Source organism: Oncorhynchus keta, unplaced genomic scaffold (genome assembly GCF_023373465.1).
Source record: "Oncorhynchus keta strain PuntledgeMale-10-30-2019 unplaced genomic scaffold, Oket_V2 Un_contig_16796_pilon_pilon, whole genome shotgun sequence".
Taxonomy (NCBI): domain Eukaryota; kingdom Metazoa; phylum Chordata; class Actinopteri; order Salmoniformes; family Salmonidae; genus Oncorhynchus; species Oncorhynchus keta.
This window is the reverse complement of record NW_026280121.1, coordinates 22,501-43,241: the sequence shown is the minus strand read 5'-3', so window position 1 is coordinate 43,241 and position 20,741 is coordinate 22,501. Positions and strand designations below refer to the sequence as shown.

The 20,741-nt window shown below is 43.7% G+C and overlaps 1 protein-coding gene and 1 pseudogene across 2 annotated transcripts in view; both read right to left on the bottom strand.

Annotated features, from left to right (window-relative positions):
* Positions 1-1,650: 1,650 nt before the first annotated feature.
* On the bottom strand, positions 1,651-5,756 carry LOC127919489 (RING finger protein 11-like). Its single transcript, XM_052503086.1, has 3 exons — positions 5,274-5,756; positions 4,733-4,902; positions 1,651-4,475 (listed from the first exon to the last, which is right to left on the bottom strand). Exons 1-3 carry the CDS (start codon positions 5,370-5,372, stop codon positions 4,304-4,306), a joined length of 441 nt encoding a protein of 146 aa, XP_052359046.1. The 5' UTR covers positions 5,373-5,756; the 3' UTR covers positions 1,651-4,303.
* A 3,411-nt stretch (positions 5,757-9,167) lies between these two features.
* The window catches only part of LOC127919488 (nuclear factor 1 X-type-like), a 33,928-nt pseudogene continuing 22,354 nt past the window's right edge, over positions 9,168-20,741 (bottom strand). Inside the window, exons 6-9 of the transcript XR_008103150.1 lie at positions 19,817-19,986; positions 19,183-19,338; positions 16,565-16,653; positions 9,168-14,164 (exon numbers count right to left, since the gene is read on the bottom strand). The product of XR_008103150.1 is annotated as a nuclear factor 1 X-type-like (transcript). The remainder of the gene's footprint in view (positions 14,165-16,564; positions 16,654-19,182; positions 19,339-19,816; positions 19,987-20,741) is intronic.

Genomic DNA, 20,741 nt, shown 5'->3' with positions numbered 1-20,741 from the left:
AGTTTATGTCTCAGTTGTTGAATCTTATGTTCATACAAATATTTACACATGTTAAGTTTGCTGAAAATAAATGCAGTTGACAGTTAGAGGATGTTTCCTTTTTGCTGAGTATATTAGGAGATAGGACTCTTAAGATGACATAAAGAAACCCTCCTTATTTGCTCCCTGAACATGGCCAGGGCCCTTGTCTACAGGGGACAGAAGACCTCTGTGTCATCATTGAGGTGGTCCTTGTCTAGCAGGGGACAGAAGACCTCTGTGTCATCATTGAGGTGGTCCTTGTCTAGCAGGGGACAGAAGACCTCTGTGTCATCATTGAGGTGGTCCTTGTCTAGCAGGGGACAGAAGACCTCTGTGTCATCATTGAGGTGGTCCTTGTCTAGCAGGGGACAGAAGACCTCTGTGTCATCATTGAGGTGGTCCTTGTCTAGCAGGGGACAGAAGACATCTGTGTCATCATTGAGGTGGTCCTTGTCTAGCAGGGGACATCTGTGTCATCATTGAGGTGGTCCTTGTCTAGCAGGGGACAGAAGACCTGTGTCATCATTGAGGTGGTCCTTGTCTAGCAGGGGACAGAAGACCTCTGTGTCATCATTGAGGTGGTCCTAGTCTAGCAGGGGACAGAAGACATCTGTGTCATCATTGAGGTGGTCCTTGTCTAGCAGGGGACAGAAGACCTCTGTGTCATCATTGAGGTGGTCCTTGTCTAGCAGGGGACAGAAGACCTCTGTGTCATCATTGAGGTGGTCCTTGTCTAGCAGGGGACAGAAGACCTCTGTGTCATCATTGAGGTGGTCCTTGTCTAGCAGGGGACAGAAGACATCTGTGTCATCATTGAGGTGGTCCTAGTCTAGCAGGGGACAGAAGACATCTGTGTCATCATTGAGGTGGTCCTTGTCTAGCAGGGGACAGAAGACCTCTGTGTCATCATTGAGGTGGTCCTAGTCTAGCAGGGGACAGAAGACATCTGTGTCATCATTGAGGTGGTCCTTGTCTAGCAGGGGACAGAAGACCTCTGTGTCATCATTGAGGTGGTCCTAGTCTAGCAGGGGACAGAAGACCTCTGTGTCATCATTGAGGTGGTCCTAGTCTAGCAGGGGACAGAAGACCTCTGTGTCATCATTGAGGTGGTCCTTGTCTAGCAGGGGACAGAAGACCTCTGTGTCATCATTGAGGTGGTCCTTGTCTAGCAGGGGACAGAAGACATCTGTGTCATCATTGAGGTGGTCCTTGTCTAGCAGGGGACAGAAGACATCTGTGTCATCATTGAGGTGGTCCTTGTCTAGCAGGGGACAGAAGACCTCTGTGTCATCATTGAGGTGGTCCTTGTCTAGCAGGGGACAGAAGACCTCTGTGTCATCATTGAGGTCATCTCTCTTCCATTCTTAGCAGGCAAAAAAAACATGTAAATAGGGTTTTCTTTCTTGATGACCTCACTGTAGCGGACGATAGATGGGTGAACTATGATGGTGAAAGCATCCTGTGGGTGGGATACACTGGAATCACCAGACACCTCAATCTAGCTAACCTGTTATGCCAAAGATGGTGCACTTGCAATTCATTATTACAAATTGCTAAAACAATGTAACAACTATGACGAAACACATACAAAATTAGAATATGGTAATAAGAAGCCATATATGAAGAAGCTTAGATTTGGCATTCACTTTTTATTGTAGTTTTTCCTAAAAGCTGAGCCCTCATTGCACACACACATTACAAAACCCAGAAACAGCAGCCAGGAAGAGTCTGACTAATCATATTCTTCTTTCAGTAGACACACTCTCCATCTCCGGCTTCAAGGAGACTAAAACAATGACACGAGTATCAGAAATGATTGTACTTCACAGGAGTTGGCTCACGTTCACCTAAAAGGGCATAGGTCTAGGACTGAACTGAATAGCAGCCATACTTTCCCCACTTTCACCTGAAGAGAGTTGGTGATGAGGTTACATTTCAAATACGCTCCTGGTTTTGACTTCACCACAGTAATGTCCACCATCAAGAGTTACATTCAGAATGGTTTCAAGTCACAATCCATTCTATTCTCCTCAGTTTGAGTCTGTAACCTCTCTCACATGTCCTTACTTTGTTAGTATCAAACCACAGTCAATCAATAAGAGTTTCCTATTCATTTTAGTCCAATAATCGATCGACAAGACAGTTTAAAAAGCCTCTGGAATTCAATCATGTAGAATAGATCATCACTACAATACAAAAAAACCAGATCTATATTCACAAACACATTTTCTGACAACATTGGAAAACACTCCAGATACAACCTTTACACACAGTATCCAAAACAGTGTAAAATATTATCTTTCTCTCTTGTCAAACACTTCTACAATAAAGTCATTCAAAGAGACAATAGAGTGAGTAGTAGGAGAAATAGAAGAAGGAAGAGGGAAAAGAAGAACAAAAGAGATTTCCTCTGTCCTGATTCAAGGCCTGTCGTCACAAAGACTAGGAGTACATATAACTATGATCCAAAAGGCAAAACGGTCTCCTACTCTAAGACTCTTTGTGAATACAGTCCCAGACCTACACGGTACCAGAGGAGATCCCAAGGTGCATAGAATTCAGGGATAGATAATGGCACAGCATTTTGGGCCACGTCCAAAATGGCACCCTAATCCCTACATAGTGCACTACTCTTGACCAGTTCCTGCATCGTGCTTTGCTCAAAAGTAGTGCATTATATAGGGATTAGTTTGCCATGTTGGACGCAAAAGTCACTCACTAACAGTAAACATAAGAATGAACAACAACAACAAACCATGATCTCATAAGAGGAAGACAGCACACAGTCAAGGCAAAGCTTTGTAAGGAAAAAGATCCAAGGTGAAAATGCAGTTTAAGGTACTAAGAGCTAGCCCAGTAAGGCTGGCCACCTTGGCAAGACAGCACAAATAGATCTGGAACCAGACTAACTTACAGCTACAACAACCCACCCTGTAAAACAACATACATACAAATCCAACATCTCCAATAAAGGTATGAGGCCAGTAGTAACATCTCCAATAAAGGTATGAGGCCAGTAGTAAGTCATGAGGTAACCTACTAGACCGGCATGGGATGGAGACCTCATAGCTTATTCTCATATCTCATTATTTTGTGAACTTTTTTCTCTCTCTACGATTGCCATTTAATGAGAAAAATGTTTGCATTCTAGTCAAGAGCCCTGTGCTTTTTTAAGAGACATTCAAGGCCATACCCGTCTTAAAGCTAATTGGCCGAGACAGCAGTGTTAAGGTCGGGGGTCACCTTCTTTTGACCAATCAGAACGGTGCAATTCTAGCACTTCCTCACATCATATTGCACATTTTAGTCTGGAGGGGGATGATTGAAAAGGGAATTAAAATAAACCAACCACATAAACAAAGATATAGATCTGTTTGTGCCGTCTTATCAGCTGTTGTCAAGAAGACAGCACTAACAGATCCAAGACCAGCCTACATAAACTAAACTAATGGGCCAATCTCTAGTCTACCACCCTCAGATCATCCAAAGGTGAAATCAGTTGTCAATAATATCTCTCATCATGACTTCTAAAGATCTCCATCTATATCCTTCACTTCACTTAAGATGTATTTGGCAACAAGTCTGAAAAGGCGAAAGAGACAGATGTTCCTAATTCCAAAAGCCCCAATACAGAGTAGAACACCCCACTTTCAACACACTCAGTGTGGTACACCCTACATATGGAGCTTCCAAGTGGCGCAGTGGTCTAAGACACTGCATCTCAGTGCTAGAGGCGTCACTACAGACCACTTGGTTCAAATCCATACTGTATCACAACCGGCAGTCTCATAGGGCGGCACACAATTGGCCCAGCGCCGTCTGAGTTTGGCCCGGTGTAGGCCGCCATTGTAAATAAGAATTTGTTCTTAACAGACTCCACTAGTTAAATAAAGGTTACATTTAAAAAATATATATATATTTTGACACAACCCATCACTCCTCCCAGGGCTGTGTGACTAGGACAGAACATCCAGGTTAAAGAGGTGATGTGTCATAAGGGCGTTTGGCACCTCTGTTAAGGGGGAAGTTTCTAGGATTGTGTGCACCCTATTCCCTATTTAATGCACTACTTTGGATCAGGGCCTATAAGGCTCTGGTGAAAAGTAGTACATTAAATACGGAATAGTTTTGCAACTGAAAAAAAATTTAACAAGCACTTCTTATTGGACAAGTCCAGGTCAAGTCCCTCCCTGCTTTAATCAATTTTCTTCTGTTTGGCCTAATGAACAGGACCCAGCCAGAGACTGCTCAGATGAGTGAACTGGTCTCCTATGAGACCAGTTCAGTTGGTCTCATAGGAGGAGAGCAGGGCGGCATCCACAGGCTCCATACAGGAAGGACATGTGAAGGACCTCATCAGCCAGGTGTCGATGCAGTCCACGTGGTAGATGTGCAGGCAGGGAAGGAACCGGATGGGGTCGCCATACTCAAAGTCATTCATGCAGATCGCGCACCTGGAGAGAGTGAGGCGCACGACATGATAGATAGCATTTAGTCAAAATGTGGTACAGGTTTCAAATAATAAGAGGCCTACAGCTAACTTACATACACTTGGTAATGGATGAGGTGAGAACCCACTAATATCCTTCTGGGCCATGCATGGCTCAAGATAATGTGACTAGAAATAGGACATTGCTAGTAAATTAGTGTCTAAATTGGTTGAGCTACAAGAAAAATTATATGGTTGGTCACAGGGCAGAAAAAAACATACTCTTTGACTTTCTTGTCAGAGGGCTCAGAGCCGGGGTCGAAGATGCCTCTGGGGAGGTGGTGGATGAGGCCAATCCGCTGGGCGATACGGACCTGCTCCTCCTCTGTTAGCTGGCTGGCCAGGCACGTCTGACTGGGGGTGGGGTGGTACACTGGCGCGTGGACACGCTCCTGTATGGAATGTGTGGAGATGGGTACAGGGTAACCCATGATATAGTCATTGGGGAGTCTCTGGACCCCCCCAAAACTACATGTGGATCCTCTACTCTCTCAGTCAGATTTTATACCATTAACTTGATGGGGAAATGGACAGAAAGCCTTTATAGGTGTTTGTAAGCTAAACCATGCCAGAATTTCTCACATGACAGTTATAGCTTACTAGTGAACCCTAAACTTCTGACAGAATACGAAATGAGCAGAAAATATACAAAACACAGCCCATGCAACATACGACTAGGCTAATTTAACAACGTGGACAGTTAGTTGACATTGTTGTCAATGAATCCCCGGTATAGATGTGATCCATCTCCTCCTGAATTTACCTGGTAAGGCGGTGGAGGGTCTCCTGGAACACTGGCTTCCTGGGACTCGTTGAGGAGAGACAAGTCGTCGGCGCCTTGCGAAGACAAACAGTTCCCCATTGAACTGGACCAGCACACACAACCCCCGAATACAGCTAACAGGACAGCAAGATAAGCAACAAAAACAAATATTTTTACGTGTCTTGCTAAATAAGTTGTCTTTTTAGCTCGCCTGCGGGGTAGCTAGCAAATAGGAATGAACAACAGCCCTCCAACGTCGATGCAGAAAACTATTCTAATCGCTGTGTAACTTCGAAATAAAAGTCAATATCGCTCGAAACAACGACATGTAAATGCTGTCTCTAATTTTCCAATACCTAAGTCAGCGAACTGTAAATGACACCGATTTCAATGTGTTATTCGATCTGACTATATTTTTAGATTAAACCTCTTGATGAATCCATCTTTGTTTTGGCTTTGTTTACAAACTGTATACACAGAAGTGACGTAGCTAGTTAATAGGAAGTTGGGAGATCCGGAAGTTGCCTTTCGAAAAAATGGCGGGTAGGTGGACGAGAAAATATGCCTAATAAGCAGTAGTGTAAAGTAATTAAGTAAAAATACTTTAAATTACTACTTAAGTCGTTTTTTGGGGTTATCTGTACTTTACTATATATATTTTTGACACATTTTACTCCGCTACATTCCTAAAGAAAATAATGTAATTTTTACTCCATACATTTTCCCCGTACTCGTTACATTTCGAATGCTTAGCAGGACAGAAAAATGGTCCATTTCAAGTACTTACCAAGAAAACATCCATGGTCATCCCTACTGCCTCTGATCTGGCAGACTCACTAAACACAAATGCTTTGTTTGTAAACAATGTCAGTGTGTTGGAGTGTGTCTCTGGTTATCCATAAAACAAAAGAAAATCATGCCGTCTGGTTTGCTTAATATCAAGAATGTGAAAGGATTTACATTTTTACTTTTGATACTTAAGTATATTTTTTCAATAACATTTACACTGAACAAAATATTTCAAATATTTTTACTGAGTTACAGTTCATAGAAGGAACTCACTTAATTGAAATAAATTCATTAGGCCCTAATCTATGGATTTCACATGACTGGAGAATAGCATCAGGTCTGGTAGATATTACTGCAGTCAGCATGCCAATTGCACACTCCTCAAAACTGCACATTTTTAGATTGGCCTTTTAATGTCCCCAGCACAAGGTGCACCTGTGTAATAATCATGCTGTTTAATCAGCTTCTTGAAATGCCACAGCTGTCAGGTGGATAGATTGTTGGAAAAGGATAAATGCTCACTAACAGCAATGTAAACAAATTTGTGCACATCATTTGAGAGAAAAGCTTTTGTGCATATGGAACATTTTTGGGATATGTTATTTCAGTTCATGAAACATGGGACTAACACTTGTTGCGTTTATATTTTTGTTCAGTATACTTTTAATACTTTAGTATATTTAAAACCAAATACTTTTAGACTTTTACTCAAGTAGTACTTTACTGGGTGGCTTTTACTAGAGTCATTTTCTATGAAGTATCTGTACTTTTGCTGAAGTATGAAATTGGGTACTTTTCCCCACTGCTAATGTAACGGATGTGAAACGGCTAGCTTAGTTAGTGGTGCGCGCTAAATAGCGTTTAAAAAGATGAGAGAAGCCTGTAATTTTCATCATAGTTACACTTCAACTATGACAGACAAAATGAGGGAAAAAATCCAGAAAATCACATTGTAGGATTTTTAATGAATTTATTTGCAAATTATGGTGGAAAATAAGTATTTGGTCACCTACAAATAAGCAAGATTTCTGGCTCTCACAGACCTGTAACAACTTATTTAAGAGGCTCCAGGTAGGACGCTTGGATTGCGTCCTACCTGACAGGTCGCTCCTACCAGGTGGCGTGGCGAGAATCTGTCTCCTCACCACGCGCTCTCACCACTGGTGTCCCCCAGGGCTCTGTTCTAGGCCCTCTCTTATTCTCGCTATACACCAAGTCACTTGGCTCTGTCATAACCTCACATGGTCTCTCCTATCATTGCTATGCAGACGACACACAATTAATCTTCCTTTCCCCCTTCTGATGACCAGGTGGCGAATCGCATCTCTGCATGTCTGGCAGACATATCAGTGTGGATGACGGATCACCACCTCAAGCTGAACCTCAGCAAGACGGAGCTCCTCTTCCTCCCGGGAAGGACTGCCCGTTCCATGATCTCGCCATCACGGTTGACAACTCCATTGTGTCCTCCTCCCAGAGCGCTAAGAACCTTGGCGTGATCCTGGACAACACCCTGACGTTCTCAACTAACATCAAGGCGGTGTCCCGTTCCTGTAGGTTCATGCTCTACAACATCCGCAGAGTACGACCCTGCCTCACACAGGAAGCGCGCAGGTCCTAATCCAGGCACTTGTCATCTCCCGTCTTGATTACTGCAACTCGCTGTTGGCTGGGCTCCCTGCCTGTGCCATTAAACCCCTACAACTCATCCAGAACGCCGCAGCCCGTCTGGTGTTCAACCTTCCCAAGTTCTCTCACGTCACCCCGCCCTCCGCTCTCTACACTGGCTTCCAGTTGAAGCTCGCATCCGCTACAAGACCATGGTGCTCGCCACGGAGCTGTGAGGGAAACGGCACCTCAGTACCTCCAGGCTCTGATCAGGCCCTACACCCAAACAAGGGCACTGCGTTCATCCACCTCTGGCCTGCTCGCCTCCCTACCACTGAGGAAGTACAGTTCCCGCTCAGCCCAGTCAAAACTGTTCGCTGCTCTGGCCCCCAATGGTGGAACAAACGTTATCAGCATGAAAGACACCTGTCCACAACCTCAAATAGTCACACTCCAAACTCCACTATGGCCAAGACCAAAGAGCTGTCAAAGGACACCAGAAACAAAATTGTAGACCTGCACCAGGCTGTGCAGACTGAATCTGCAATAGGTAAGCAGCTTGGTTTGAAGAAATCAACTGTGGGAGCAATTATGAGGAAATGGAAGACATACAAGACCACTGATAATCTCCCTCGATCTGGGGCTCCACGCAAGATCTCACCCCATGAGGTCAAAATCCCAGAACCACACGGGGGGACCTAGTGAATGACCTGCAGAGAGCTGGGACCAAAGTAACAAAGCCTACCATCAGCAAGGGCATTGAAGATGAAACGTGGCTGGGTCTTTCAGCATGACAATGATCCCAAACACACCGCCCGGGCAACGAAGGAGTGGCTTCGTAAGAAGCATTTCAAGGTCCTGGAGTGGCCTAGCCAGTCTCCAGCTCTCAACCCCATAGAAAATCTTTGGAGGGAGTTGAAAGTCCGGGTTGCCCAGCAACAGCCCCAAAACATCACTGCTCTAGAGGAGATCTGCATGGAGGAATGGGCCAAAATACCAGCAACAGTGTGGGAAAACCTTGTGAAGACTTACAGAAAACGTTTGACCTCTGTCATTGCCAACAAAGGGTATATAACAAAGTATTGAGATAAACTTTTGTTATTGACCAAATACTTATTTTCCACCATAATTTGCAAATAAATTCATAAAAAATCCTACAATGTGATTTTCTGGATTTTTTCTCTCATTTTGTCTGTCATAGTTGAAGTGTACCTATGATGAAAATTACAGGCCTTTCTCATCTTTTTAAGTGGGAGAACTTGCACAATTGGTGGCTGACTAAATACTTTTTTGCCCCACTGTATATCCCTTCATCATATTAATTTCCAGTCATAATAATGAAGACAACACAGATCCAACAGTCAAGAACATCCTTCACTGTATGGCTACCTTTCCACATCAAACTACCTGAACTTGTCATGTAGGTATGAGGTTCCACTATCATCATTTACATTCTCAGTCATGATCATAAATAAAGACACAACACAGTCAAGATGCTACAGTCAAGAACATCCTTTTATTCAATCAAGGTGCTGCTCTGCTCAAACTGTGTTTTTCTTCTTATGGAAAAGAAACTGTAATTAACACATGCATTTCACCTATAGAGCTCTGGGGGTGTTTCTTATACACAAAGACATGGGATGCATTTAAAATGGTACCCTATTCCCTACATAGTGCACTACTTTTGAACAGGGCCCTATGGGAATAGTGAAAAAGTAGTGCACTATGTAGGGAATAGGGTGCGATTTCAGACAGAGCTACAGGCTTGAGTGGGGCTCTTCTGCTCTGAGGGCGTAGGGTCACGGGTCAAAGGGCGTACTGTCTAGACACCACAAAAAAAATAAAAAAATAAAAATAATCTCAAAAATGGAACAGAGTTTTTAGAGCCTGGCATTCAAACTGATATCTCTACGTTTCACTTGAGAGTATGCCTCAAGCCTGGTTCATGCTGGCTCTATATGGTGGGTTGTGGTGTGTGTTTTGCCAATGGCTAATACTGCTCCTGGCTTCACTAGATAAAACCTCACAATAATAATACAAGAGTTTAGAGTATTTGATACATGACTAGGTGTGTGTGTGTGTGCTGGTAGTATTGCAAACCCCCTTTTCTCAGCCAGTAGTTATAAGGTGCTTGTAGCATTTCATTTACAGTCCAAGACTCTCTTATAGAGTTTCAATGACGGCATACCCTGATAGTTAGGAACTATGAAAGCAAAAATCCAAATTAAGTCAAAAATAAAAATAAAGGAATAAAATAAAACAAAATAAATAAAATAAAAACTCCCAACTTGTCACAGCAGAAGAGCAGCCTCCCCCCCCCAACACCCAAAAGGTACCCCTATAATTTCTCCTTTACCCCAACATTATTGACCCCCTAAGACCTTTACCCCCATAACCCCTAACACCCAGTCCTACCCTACACTGGGCAGGCGCACCCCCAAAAGCCCATTGGTGTAATTTGTTCACTTACATTAGCTGTTTGAATGGAGAAGCTGAAGAGGATGGGTAATGGTATACAATGTGAAGAAGAGGCAATACAGACAAGAATAACGTGAGCTAACTGCATTCTGCTCAAGACAAAAAGTTTCGGGCATTTTTTTTTTCAACAACCCCTTCCATCAACGGAAGGAAGGAAGGGAGGGAGGGGGAAGGAGAGAGAGAGGACACAGTTACAGACTACTCCGGTGTCTACGAGAGAACAGATAGACAGAGGAGAGGAGAGGAGGAGACGGAGGGAAGAAGAAAAAAGCCAGAGAGCAAGGGGGAACGAGAACAAGTTTTTTTTGCCTTTTCAGTATTTTTTTTCCCATCATTTATCAATAAAAAGTAAAGAACTAATTCACACCAGTTTCCTTTTGTACTATATATATATACGGATTTTGGAAAGGGAAAGGATTTATGGGAAGGTTGATACAATGGAGGGGGATCATTTTTCAAAGGTTGAGGTCGGATGAAGTTGCTCACTAAGCACTGATCTAAGATCAGTTTAGCATATCCCCTCCTAATGGTTCAGGTCAGGATATACAGTAAACTGATCCTAGATCTGCACTTAGGGGCACTTCCACCTCTACCTTGAATTATTTCGAATGAAAGGGGAGCGATCTGGATTACAAAATGGAGTCTGTGAACAAAAGGCACTTTTAAGGGACAACCTTTAACTGCTGGGAAACTACACTACAGCACAAGCACTAGTCAAGGTGAATTTACAGGGGAATGAGGGAGAGGGTGGAGAAGGAAGGGGTGGAGGGAAGCTCACTTTGCATAGGCCTACTGTATTTCTATCGTTACGTCATGGTTCTGACAGACTGGCTGGCTCCTCAAATGAAACAAATTCTAAGCTGCCATTTTCCTGTTTTTTTCCCTTGCTCAGACTCAGAGAGAGGAGTATAATAGTCTGGGAGAAATCAGAAGAAGTAGTTGTGGGCATTGATAAGCCTACAGTACAGCTCTCGTCCTATCTAAAGGTTGAACCAAAATGCCTTTTGTTTCACAACCTACTAGAGGAATATAGGAAGGAATAGGAACCCCTCCCTCCACTCAATATTACAAACAGGAGAAGGAATAGAAATAGAGAAGAGGAGTAATAAATGCGGTTTCCTAAAGGTAGTCATTATTTTGTTCATTATCATTCATTTTGTAATAGTTTGAATGTACTTTATAGTGTGTAAAAGTGACGGTTTTTCATTTCACCGGTTTTTCATTCCATGTTCAATTTGTTTTTAAACGTTTTGTAAGAAATGTTTCTTCCTTCAGCCCCTCCAAACATGTTTATAAACAAATGAGTACACGTTAAACATTAAAAAAGAGACACTAAAGGAAAATAAAAACAAATACCCCCCAACTTACAAAGACTAGGATATGGCTCTGTTAGTTTAGAGTCCAGGAGCACATCGGACTTGAAACAAATAGATTTTTTTTCTCTTTTCTTCTTAGCTTTCTTAAAAATCTCTAACAGACAAAACACAATGAATCTACCCAATGCATTGCACGTGGCTCAATCCACACATATTTTTCAATAATAATACTTTCCATCAAAAAAACAAACACTTTTTTCTTCAATTTTTCCATTGTCGATTTTGACATGTTTCATCTATTTTGCATCATGGACATTTTTGTTTCATTTTTTGAACGCTGCACTGTAGATTTGTGGAGGGTGGGTGGGTGCTCATTGAATTGTCATGGTGACAGTGAGGTGCTGTCCATCATGGAATTCTGCTAGCTCAAGAGTTCAGAAAATAACTAAACTGCCAACAAGCTCATTTTAGTCAAGTTTAAAAAGGAGCATATACCATAAATATATATGTTTAAGATCTCTCTCTCTCTCTTTATAACATTTTGCAGTCTTCTATAAAGATTCTGTCCTATAGCCAATGGTTTCCATATAGGAAGAAACATCACCATTCTTTGTAGCTTTAGCATATATGTGAACAAAAACATCAACCTGAATTTGAACTAATTGCATGATAGGGGAGTACAGAGGCACTTCCATAGATTGTTATAGTTGTGATATATGATTTGAGTACATTGAGTTTATAGTAAAATTAGCTCTGAGTGCCTGGGCTGTCAGACAATTCTATCCCTGCACATGGAAGAAACCAACAGCTAGGCAGTCCAGTTATTTTGTGAGGTTTGGCTTTTTTTGTTGTTGAATTATTGTGTCATGATAAAAAAAAAGATTACAATATCAATAACAATTTAATAAATCACATTTACAATAGAAAAAAAACAAGGTATCTCAAATTAAAAATGACAAATGTCAAAATGAATGAAAAACCATTATCAAAGGCAGTTTGGAGAAACTCGTATATAAAGGCTCACCTTTGTGTTTGGAATCAGGGTGACGGTGTTAGTAGTGTGCATTTTGATACGGTGGTGTGTCAGCGTGTGTTCCTCCGGGCGCTACTGTGAATGGACTGTGGTTACAGGGTGAAGCAGGGCAGGCGTTGTCGCAAGTTCCTGTACTGGTGTTTGTGAGAGATTTCAGAGATGCCTGTTATTGCAAACGAAGATGATATTTTTTCTGCAAAATAAAAAGCGGATGAAAGAAAAAGATCTTAGGGAAGAAGGTCAAACATAAGCAAAAGAATCCAAGTGGGACAAAACCAAAACCAATCCGGCAAACAAAATGAAATGCAAGAAAACGGCTACAAACAAAAAGAAAGCTAGTTATTACACGATGATGTTGATCCTATGCATGTATTATGTTACTGTGAAGGACACACAGACAAAATGGTATTGTCAGTGAATCAGTTGTGTCTGCCAGACGTGTGGGTTCTGGAGACAATGATCTGTGTGTGTGTGTGTGTGTGTACGTACTTTGAGTCTGCGTGAGTGCGTGTATGTGTGAGTGCCAGGATGCCAGAGCCACAGCCCATTGCCCACACACACACACTGCCTTCAGCGACCTGCTGGATCGCTCTGTTTCCTCCCTTATTTGTTTCAGTAGTGCATATAGGTGAGGGGACGAAAGAGGGCATAGTGTTGTATGTCTGTCTGTCTGTCTGTCTGTCTGTCTGTCTGTCTGTCTGTCTGTCTGACTGTCTGTTGTCTGTCTGTCTCTTATGTCTGTCTGTCTGACTGTGATGTCTGTCTGACTGACTGACTTTCTCTCTGTTATGTCTGACTGTCTTATGTCTGACTGACTGACTGTTTTGTGTTCGCTCTCGGCTCATGCTATTGGCTATCGCTCTTCACAAGAGGGTAAGCTAAAACCAGCCATCTAGTGCAGATGGTATCACACCATTGGATGGTGTCCCAGTGTTTGGCCAATCAGAAGAAGGGTGGAGGGAGGGGATTCAGGGCTGAGTACATTAAGCGGCAGTGAGGCCAGTCGGATGTGGTTGTGTGAGGCTGTGGGCGTTGCCGGGGCAACCCTGGACACCTGGTTGACAGATGAGAGAGGGAGCAGGGACGTAAAGCACCGTCAGGAGGAAAGACTAAAGGATTACAGAATGGGTTCTTTTGGGTGGTGACAATGTTTATAGCTATAGCTCAAATGACCAAATTCTGCCAACTATGTGTTTTACACTATTGTGTGTGGGTGGATCTCCCAGCCATTGCATGGAGTTTCATTGTGAAAATAAAATATAAAAACAACAATAAAACGAAATTGGTCAGTTAGTTGTCAGGTTGCATATTTTTGTTTGCTTTCTGACATGTTTTGTGTGTGACATTTCCTCATCTTTCTTCCTCCTCTTCTTCCTCGTTCTGTCGTTCGTTCTGAGTCTGTCCACTTCAACCGATCTCTTTTCAGCCTTCTGTATAGGGAGATGGTTGTTCCGGTTCAAATGTTCAAATTGTGGAAATGGGTATTCTTCTGGGGGGTTATTTTCTGTTTTTGTGTTGTTGGTTGTTGAGCAAAAATACTTTAGTGTCAGCAGTTTGTTTGTAGTCAGTGTTGGTTTGTTTTGTGTGTTGTGTTGTTTTTCCATTCCCAATTTTCTCATGACACAATTCTAGCGGTTGAGTCGGAGGCCTTGTCAGAGGAACCAAGACTATAGAAGAGAAATAAAATACAGGAAACATCAGGTTCATCTTTGTCATGTGGTAACATCACTAAGTTCAACAGTTACACATTTATAAGTAAATAAATGGTTCAGGAAAATAATCGATTTTAAAAATGTTGTCATGCAAAATATTAACTAGCCACTAGTGGGCCATCCTTCATAGCAACTTTTCCCTTTACTGAGCCGAGCCTCGATCATACCCCAATGCCTAGGAACCTTAAGTTGATCATTCCTCACACAGTATGTAAGTAAGTCATTTCAAGACGACAGTTTGTAAAAGTACTTCTTTCACGTTGTAGTATTTCAACCGTCAAAGTCTCCAATAAGTACAAAGTTTAGATGTAACATGATTCACAAGACTTTCTTTACTGTTTCAAATGACACCATGAAGTCAACTACTGCAGGCCATGCAGCTACTCCCAGGATCAGGTTTCACAGTTTGATAAGACTCACTGAGGGTACAGAGTTATAGGGTTGGCATTTGACTCTGGGAGCTGGGTTCCAATACTATTGGAAATAGTTTCTTGGCTGGATTGACCTTGCCTGGCACAATTGAAAATATTTAAAATAGTATTTGAACCCAGGTCTGGTTAAGTGGCAGCTCTACTCAGGCTCCAGACAACATTCCACAGAGTAGACCCAGGGAAAGGCAGCTAATCACTGGGCCCTATAGCTACACTCTGCTCTCTATTCTGTTACATTCCTATAGGACCCCGGAGAGAAAGTTTCTCTCCTCCCTTTTCCCCTTTCTTTCCTTCCTCCTTTTCCCTTTTCCCTTTCCCATGATCCTTTTGGGCTTCTAACTCCTCCTCTTTTCTCTCCCAACTTCCTCTCTCTTCTCTCTCTCCCCCAATGTAATCCCTGGCAGGACTGACCACTCCCACTTCTCCTTAACTCCCTTCAAGGCTAAGCTAAACTGCCTATGACATCATGTCTGGTTGCCACGGGCAACCAGACAGTCAGGACGTGCCTTCGCCTGTGGAGCACAGAGCTTGAACTAACTCTCTTTCTCTTAACCCCCTCTCTTTCTCTCCCTGCATGACTTGTGTTTAGCCACCAGAGAGCTCCTCAGACCAGTTCTTCACTGAGTGTAAAAAACATTAGGAACACCTACCCTAATACAGAGTTGCACCCCCCCAGTTCATGACACAAACCGTTGTGCCAGGCACCCAGTACCTTGCCCTGTTCAAAGACACTTCAATCTCTTGTCTTGCCCATTCACCCTCTGAATGGCACACATACACGATCCATGTGTCAAATGTTTCAAGGCTTGAAAATCCTTCTTTAACCTGTCTCCTCCCCTTCATCTACACTGGTTGAAGTGGTTTTAACAGGTGACATCAATAAGGGATCATAGCTTTCACCTGGATCCACCTGGTCAGTCTGTGTCATGGAAAGAGCAGGTGTTCTTAATGTTTTGTACACTCAGTGTATGTCTCTGCTCTCAAACTACACTAGTAAGTCAGTTGAAGGTGTGTGTGTGTGTGTGTGTGTGTGTGTGTGTGTGTGTGTGTGTGTGTGTGTGTGTGTGTGTGTGTGTGTGTGTGTGTGTGTGTGTGTGTGTGTGTGTGTGTGTGTGTGTGTGTGTGTGTGTGTATGGCGACTCCCTCTGTGCCAGGGTTACATCTGTGGATGAGGGAGTGTGTGGGGGAAGAAGGGAGGGTTGAAAGAGATAAGCGAGAGAGGGGAGGTAGAGGAAAGGAAGGGAGAAAGAAGAAGACCCAGAGAGAAGACAGAGAGAGAGAGAGAGAAGACAGAGAGCGAGAAGACCCAGAGAGAGAGAAAAGACACATAGAGACAAAAGACAGAGAGAGAAGACAGAGAGAGAGTGAGAGAGAAGACACAGGGAGAGAAAGAGAAGACACAGAGAGAAAAGACACAGAGAAAGAGAAGATACAGAGAGAGAGAGAAGACAGAGAGTGAGAGAGAAGACACAGAGAGCGAGAGAACAGAATAGGAGGAATGCAGATTGTTTCCATGTGTGTCTGTGGGAGGGATAGCTGAGTGGTCTGCAGGCAGGTGCGGTTAGACCCTAATGAGAAAAGTAGTGTAGGTAATGGAGGACAACCCAACACACTGCAGCCCAGTGGCACAACACAGACAGCCAGGGAGACACCACAAGTAGACTGTACTCTGAGGAAGGAGTCTGATACGCCAAAACCTCAGCCATCTACAGTATACATGTACACCCCTGAAGTTAATGTTGATGATGTGCAGATTTCTGTGTGTCCTCCGGGTAAGACCACAAGTTTACTGTCGCAAAGACTGCAAACCAATACTGAAAACTAGTCATTTAAAACATGTCTGATTGTTGTGTTTTGTCGTGTTTACAATTGTTTGGCAGAAAATGTGAGAGAGTGAGTGGAAGCGGAGAGAGGTGGTAGCTACCTGAGACTGCTGGGGGATGTTCAGAAAGTTGTCCCGTGCTCCGATGCTGACAAACCTGTTGGGAGCTGTGGAGCCTGCCGTGGAGTATGCTACACAGAGAGAGAGATACACACACCGTCACACACACACATGCAGAGTCAAACACATAGTCACACACACATGCATGCACACACACACATTCACACACACATATTCACACACACACGCACATATTCAAACCCACACATATTCAAACCCACGCATATTCAAACCCACACACACACACACACACACAGACAGACATAGCCACACGCATACGCGCACACTCACACACGCACTCACACACACACACGCACGCACGCACACAAACACAAACACACACACACACAATTGTACAATATGTGCATGTTACTGTGTTATTACTGGATTCTGGGAAATTATGTTTAGAATGAGCTAGAATTAATAAGACTATATTGATAATTGATCAGTCTTGATCATTGATAATACTGCATATAAACTGTAGTCCCAAAGTCTCCTAGATAGATAGACTGGGGAAAAATGGAAGCCCTTTATGAGGGTCAGACAGGGATAGATGGGAGCTCTTTATGACGGTTAGTTACTGTGGGGAAGTGAAGTAAATTGGGCTGAGCCTCCTCCTCCTGTTAGTCGCAGATATACCTTGCAGCCCAGGGCCCTGTGTCTGGATCTATAGGGTGAACCAATAGGAAATAAGCTCTATAGGGGGGAACTAATAAGAAATAAGCTCTATGGGGGGAACCAATAGGAAATAAGCTCTATGGGTGGAACCAATAGGAAATAAGCTCTATAGGGGAAAACCAATAGAGAATAAGCTCTATGGAGGGGAACCAATAGGGAATAAGCTCTATAGGGGGAACCAATAGGAAATAATAATCATAATTTGTGTGCTGGCCGATGCTCCATTCTGTTGATAAGGAGCTCCTGTTACTTTGGTGAAGGTACTCAAGACCAGAGAAGGGGACCAAATTTAGGGCAGTTGTTGTGCCTACTGGACTCCAATGATAGGCAGCTGAATGACACTGCCATTCTGACCGAGTGAGGGCAGAGTGAGGGGGAGGTTGGAGGAGTTTGTGGGAATTCATGTGTGTGTGTATGTGTGTGTGGTGAAAACTGTGAACAAAATGAATAAGATAAATTAAGACAAGGAGGTGGAGGAGGGAGAGAAGAGGTGTAGATTTATTTATATAAAAGTATATTATATAAATAAAGTGATACAGATAGGCGATAAACAATAAAAGTGGGGAGGGAAAGTAGGAAGGACAGGACGACGAAGAGACAAAGAAAAATAACAGGAAGTGACCAAAGCAGCTCCGTCCAGTGCCCCCTCTCTCTCTCGGTGTGCCTCTCCCGCGGCCCGACTCTCAACGCACCTCGCCCTGCCTGCCTAGAGGAACCAAGCCAGCCAGCCAACGGAGGTAAAGCACGCACACCCCCACGAGCGACACTCTTTTCTCCCCCCATTTCCTTAATTAGACCTAGCGGTATATGTTTAATGATGATTGATATTTATTGTTTATGTATGTGATTTTCAAGTTGTTTTTATTTTGTTCTCAATTTTTTTTATTGTTGTGAGATATAATGTGGAAGGAAGGAAGCAAGGGAATTGTGGGTAAAGTGGGGCATCATGGGTAAAGTGGGGCATCGTGATGTTTTATGGAGTCCACGCCAACTGCCCTAATTTTGTTCCCTTAACAAAGAAAAACAAGAATGAAAGGAAAAAAGAAAGGAAATAAATGAGTATATCAAATTAATCAAAGAAAAACAAGAAATGAGAGAGGGGTCTTCTGTTGTCATAGACAGACCATGCATAGTCTGGGTTGATTAAAGGATAGCAGTTAGCCAGACACTAGGACCTACTCTATAGGACAGAATACAGGGCACTGGTCCCCCCCCACTACAAACACTTCAACAAGAAGGGAAAAAACCTAGCTACACTGCCTCCTGTGGTGCTAGCAGGAAACACACACAGAGAGAGAGAGAGAGAGAGAGAGAGAGAGAGAGAGAGAGAGAGAGAGAGAGAGAGAGAGAGAGAGAGAGAGAGAGAGAGAGAGAGAGAGAGAGAGAGAGAGAGAGAGAGAGAGAGAGAGAGAGAGAGAGAGAGAGAGAGAGAGGAAAACAGAGAAAGTAATAGGAACGTTAGGTTAGAATAGAGAGAGAGAGAGAGAGAGAGAGAGATTGATAGGGATCTCTGGCATAGGCGTGGCAGTCTGCTCTACAGGAGTGGATAGAGTACTGCTCCAGGGAGGTGACAGTGAGGACTGCAGGGCGCTCATGATCAGAGGAGGCTGGTTGGAGGAGGCTGGTTGGAGGACATCCTCCAACCATCCTCCAAAACACTGGAATCAACAGTGTTTTGGCTCTGTTCCATTAATTCATTACTTTAACTCCTCCCACCAGCCTCCTCTGGTCAGGAGTGAGGAGGTGGTGACTGGGTTTGGGACTCCAACCAACTACCCTTGGTTGGGGAGTGGGGTTTCTCTACCTAGAGTTAACCTACCTATGTACTAATTTTTATTTAGGATTTGATATCTCTAGATATCTCAGGGGGTCTGAGGGGCGAAGTGGTTGGAGGTGAGGGCGAGAGCGGGGGGGTCACTTACACGGAGATGCGGGCGAGCTGAGTCCGCCGCCGTCGGGGGTGTGTTGATTGGTTTAGAATCGGGCATGGGGAGGGGCACGGGGCGCGCCACTGGGGGCGGCGGGGGCAGCAGGAAGGAGCCTGGCATTTTGCTCTGGCTGTGACCACCTCCGTTAGGCTGCAGAGACAGCAGACACCACACAGGACAGGGTGAGCACTCAGCACACACACCACCCAGGACAGGGACACACACACACACGGCTGATGGAAGCACCAGCTAGCCACCAGTCAGTCTCACACAAACACACAGAAACCATGACGACAATGGAAATAAATACTGGAGGACACTAGAGCAGGAAGACAGACAGAATGTGGGAGTTAGACTGGGACATACAGAACTTAAAAAGGGAGGGAAAAATATACATCTGGGATCTGAGATTGTGGACCATAAGAAGGGTTTGTGTCCTGGTCTAGTGGTAGAATCCCAGCAGAGCAGTAAGATAACATGGCTGAATATTCCAGCGTTTTTCTATAGGGAGTCAATCCAGTACAACGGATCGTGTGGAAGTGCAAGGGTCTTAGTCCGTTTGTGTGATGTGAAACCCTAACAGTCTGTGTGTGTCCCATGTCCCCTCCAACCCTCCCTGACCTCTCACCTGTCCCCCGGACTGCCCCGAGCCGTCGGCGCAGACGAATTGGACAAACTCCTTGAGCGGGTCCTGGTGGTGGTGGTAGCGGATGGTGGGGTGAGTGAAGTAGGGACTGGACTGCTGGATGATGGAGGAGGAGGGGAAGTGGAGAGCTGACGCTGAGGCACGGGGACTCCCTGAGAGAGAGGGGGAGGAGAGGGGGAAGAGTGAAAGCGTGAGAAGGGACAGAGGGAGGAGAGTTAGTTGGGTCCATGTAATCCCACTCCAGACACAATTCATATAACACATTCAGAAAAGACAAGAAACACAACAGTGACACAAACTAGACAGAATAGAATAACTGATGTAATCCAACACATTAGACTGAAGGGAGTTTTATTTTTTTATTTTTTTTATTTCACCTTTATTTAACCAGGTAGGCTAGTTGAGAACAAGTTCTCATTTGCAACTGCGACCTGGCCAAGATAAAGCATAGCAGTGTGAACAGACAACACAGAGTTACACATGGAGTAAACAATTAGCAAGTCAATAACACAGTAGAAAAAAATGGGCAGTCTATATACAATGTGTGCAAAAGGCATGAGGAGGTAGGCGAATAATACAATTTTGCAGATTAACACTGGAGTGATAAATGATCAGATGGGCATGTACAGGTAGATATATTGGTGTGCAAAAGAGCAGAAAAGTAAATAAATAAAAAAAACAGTATAAAAACAGTATGGGAATGAGGTAGGTGAAAAAGGGTGAGCTATTTACCTATAGACTATGTACAGCTGCAGCGATCGGTTAGCTGCTCGGATAGCTGATGTTTGAAGTTGGTGAGGGAGATAAAAGTCTCCAACTTCAGCGATTTTTGCAATTCGTTCCAGTCACAGGCAGCAGAGTACTGGAACGAAAGGCGGCCAAATGAGGTGTTGGCTTTAGGGATGAT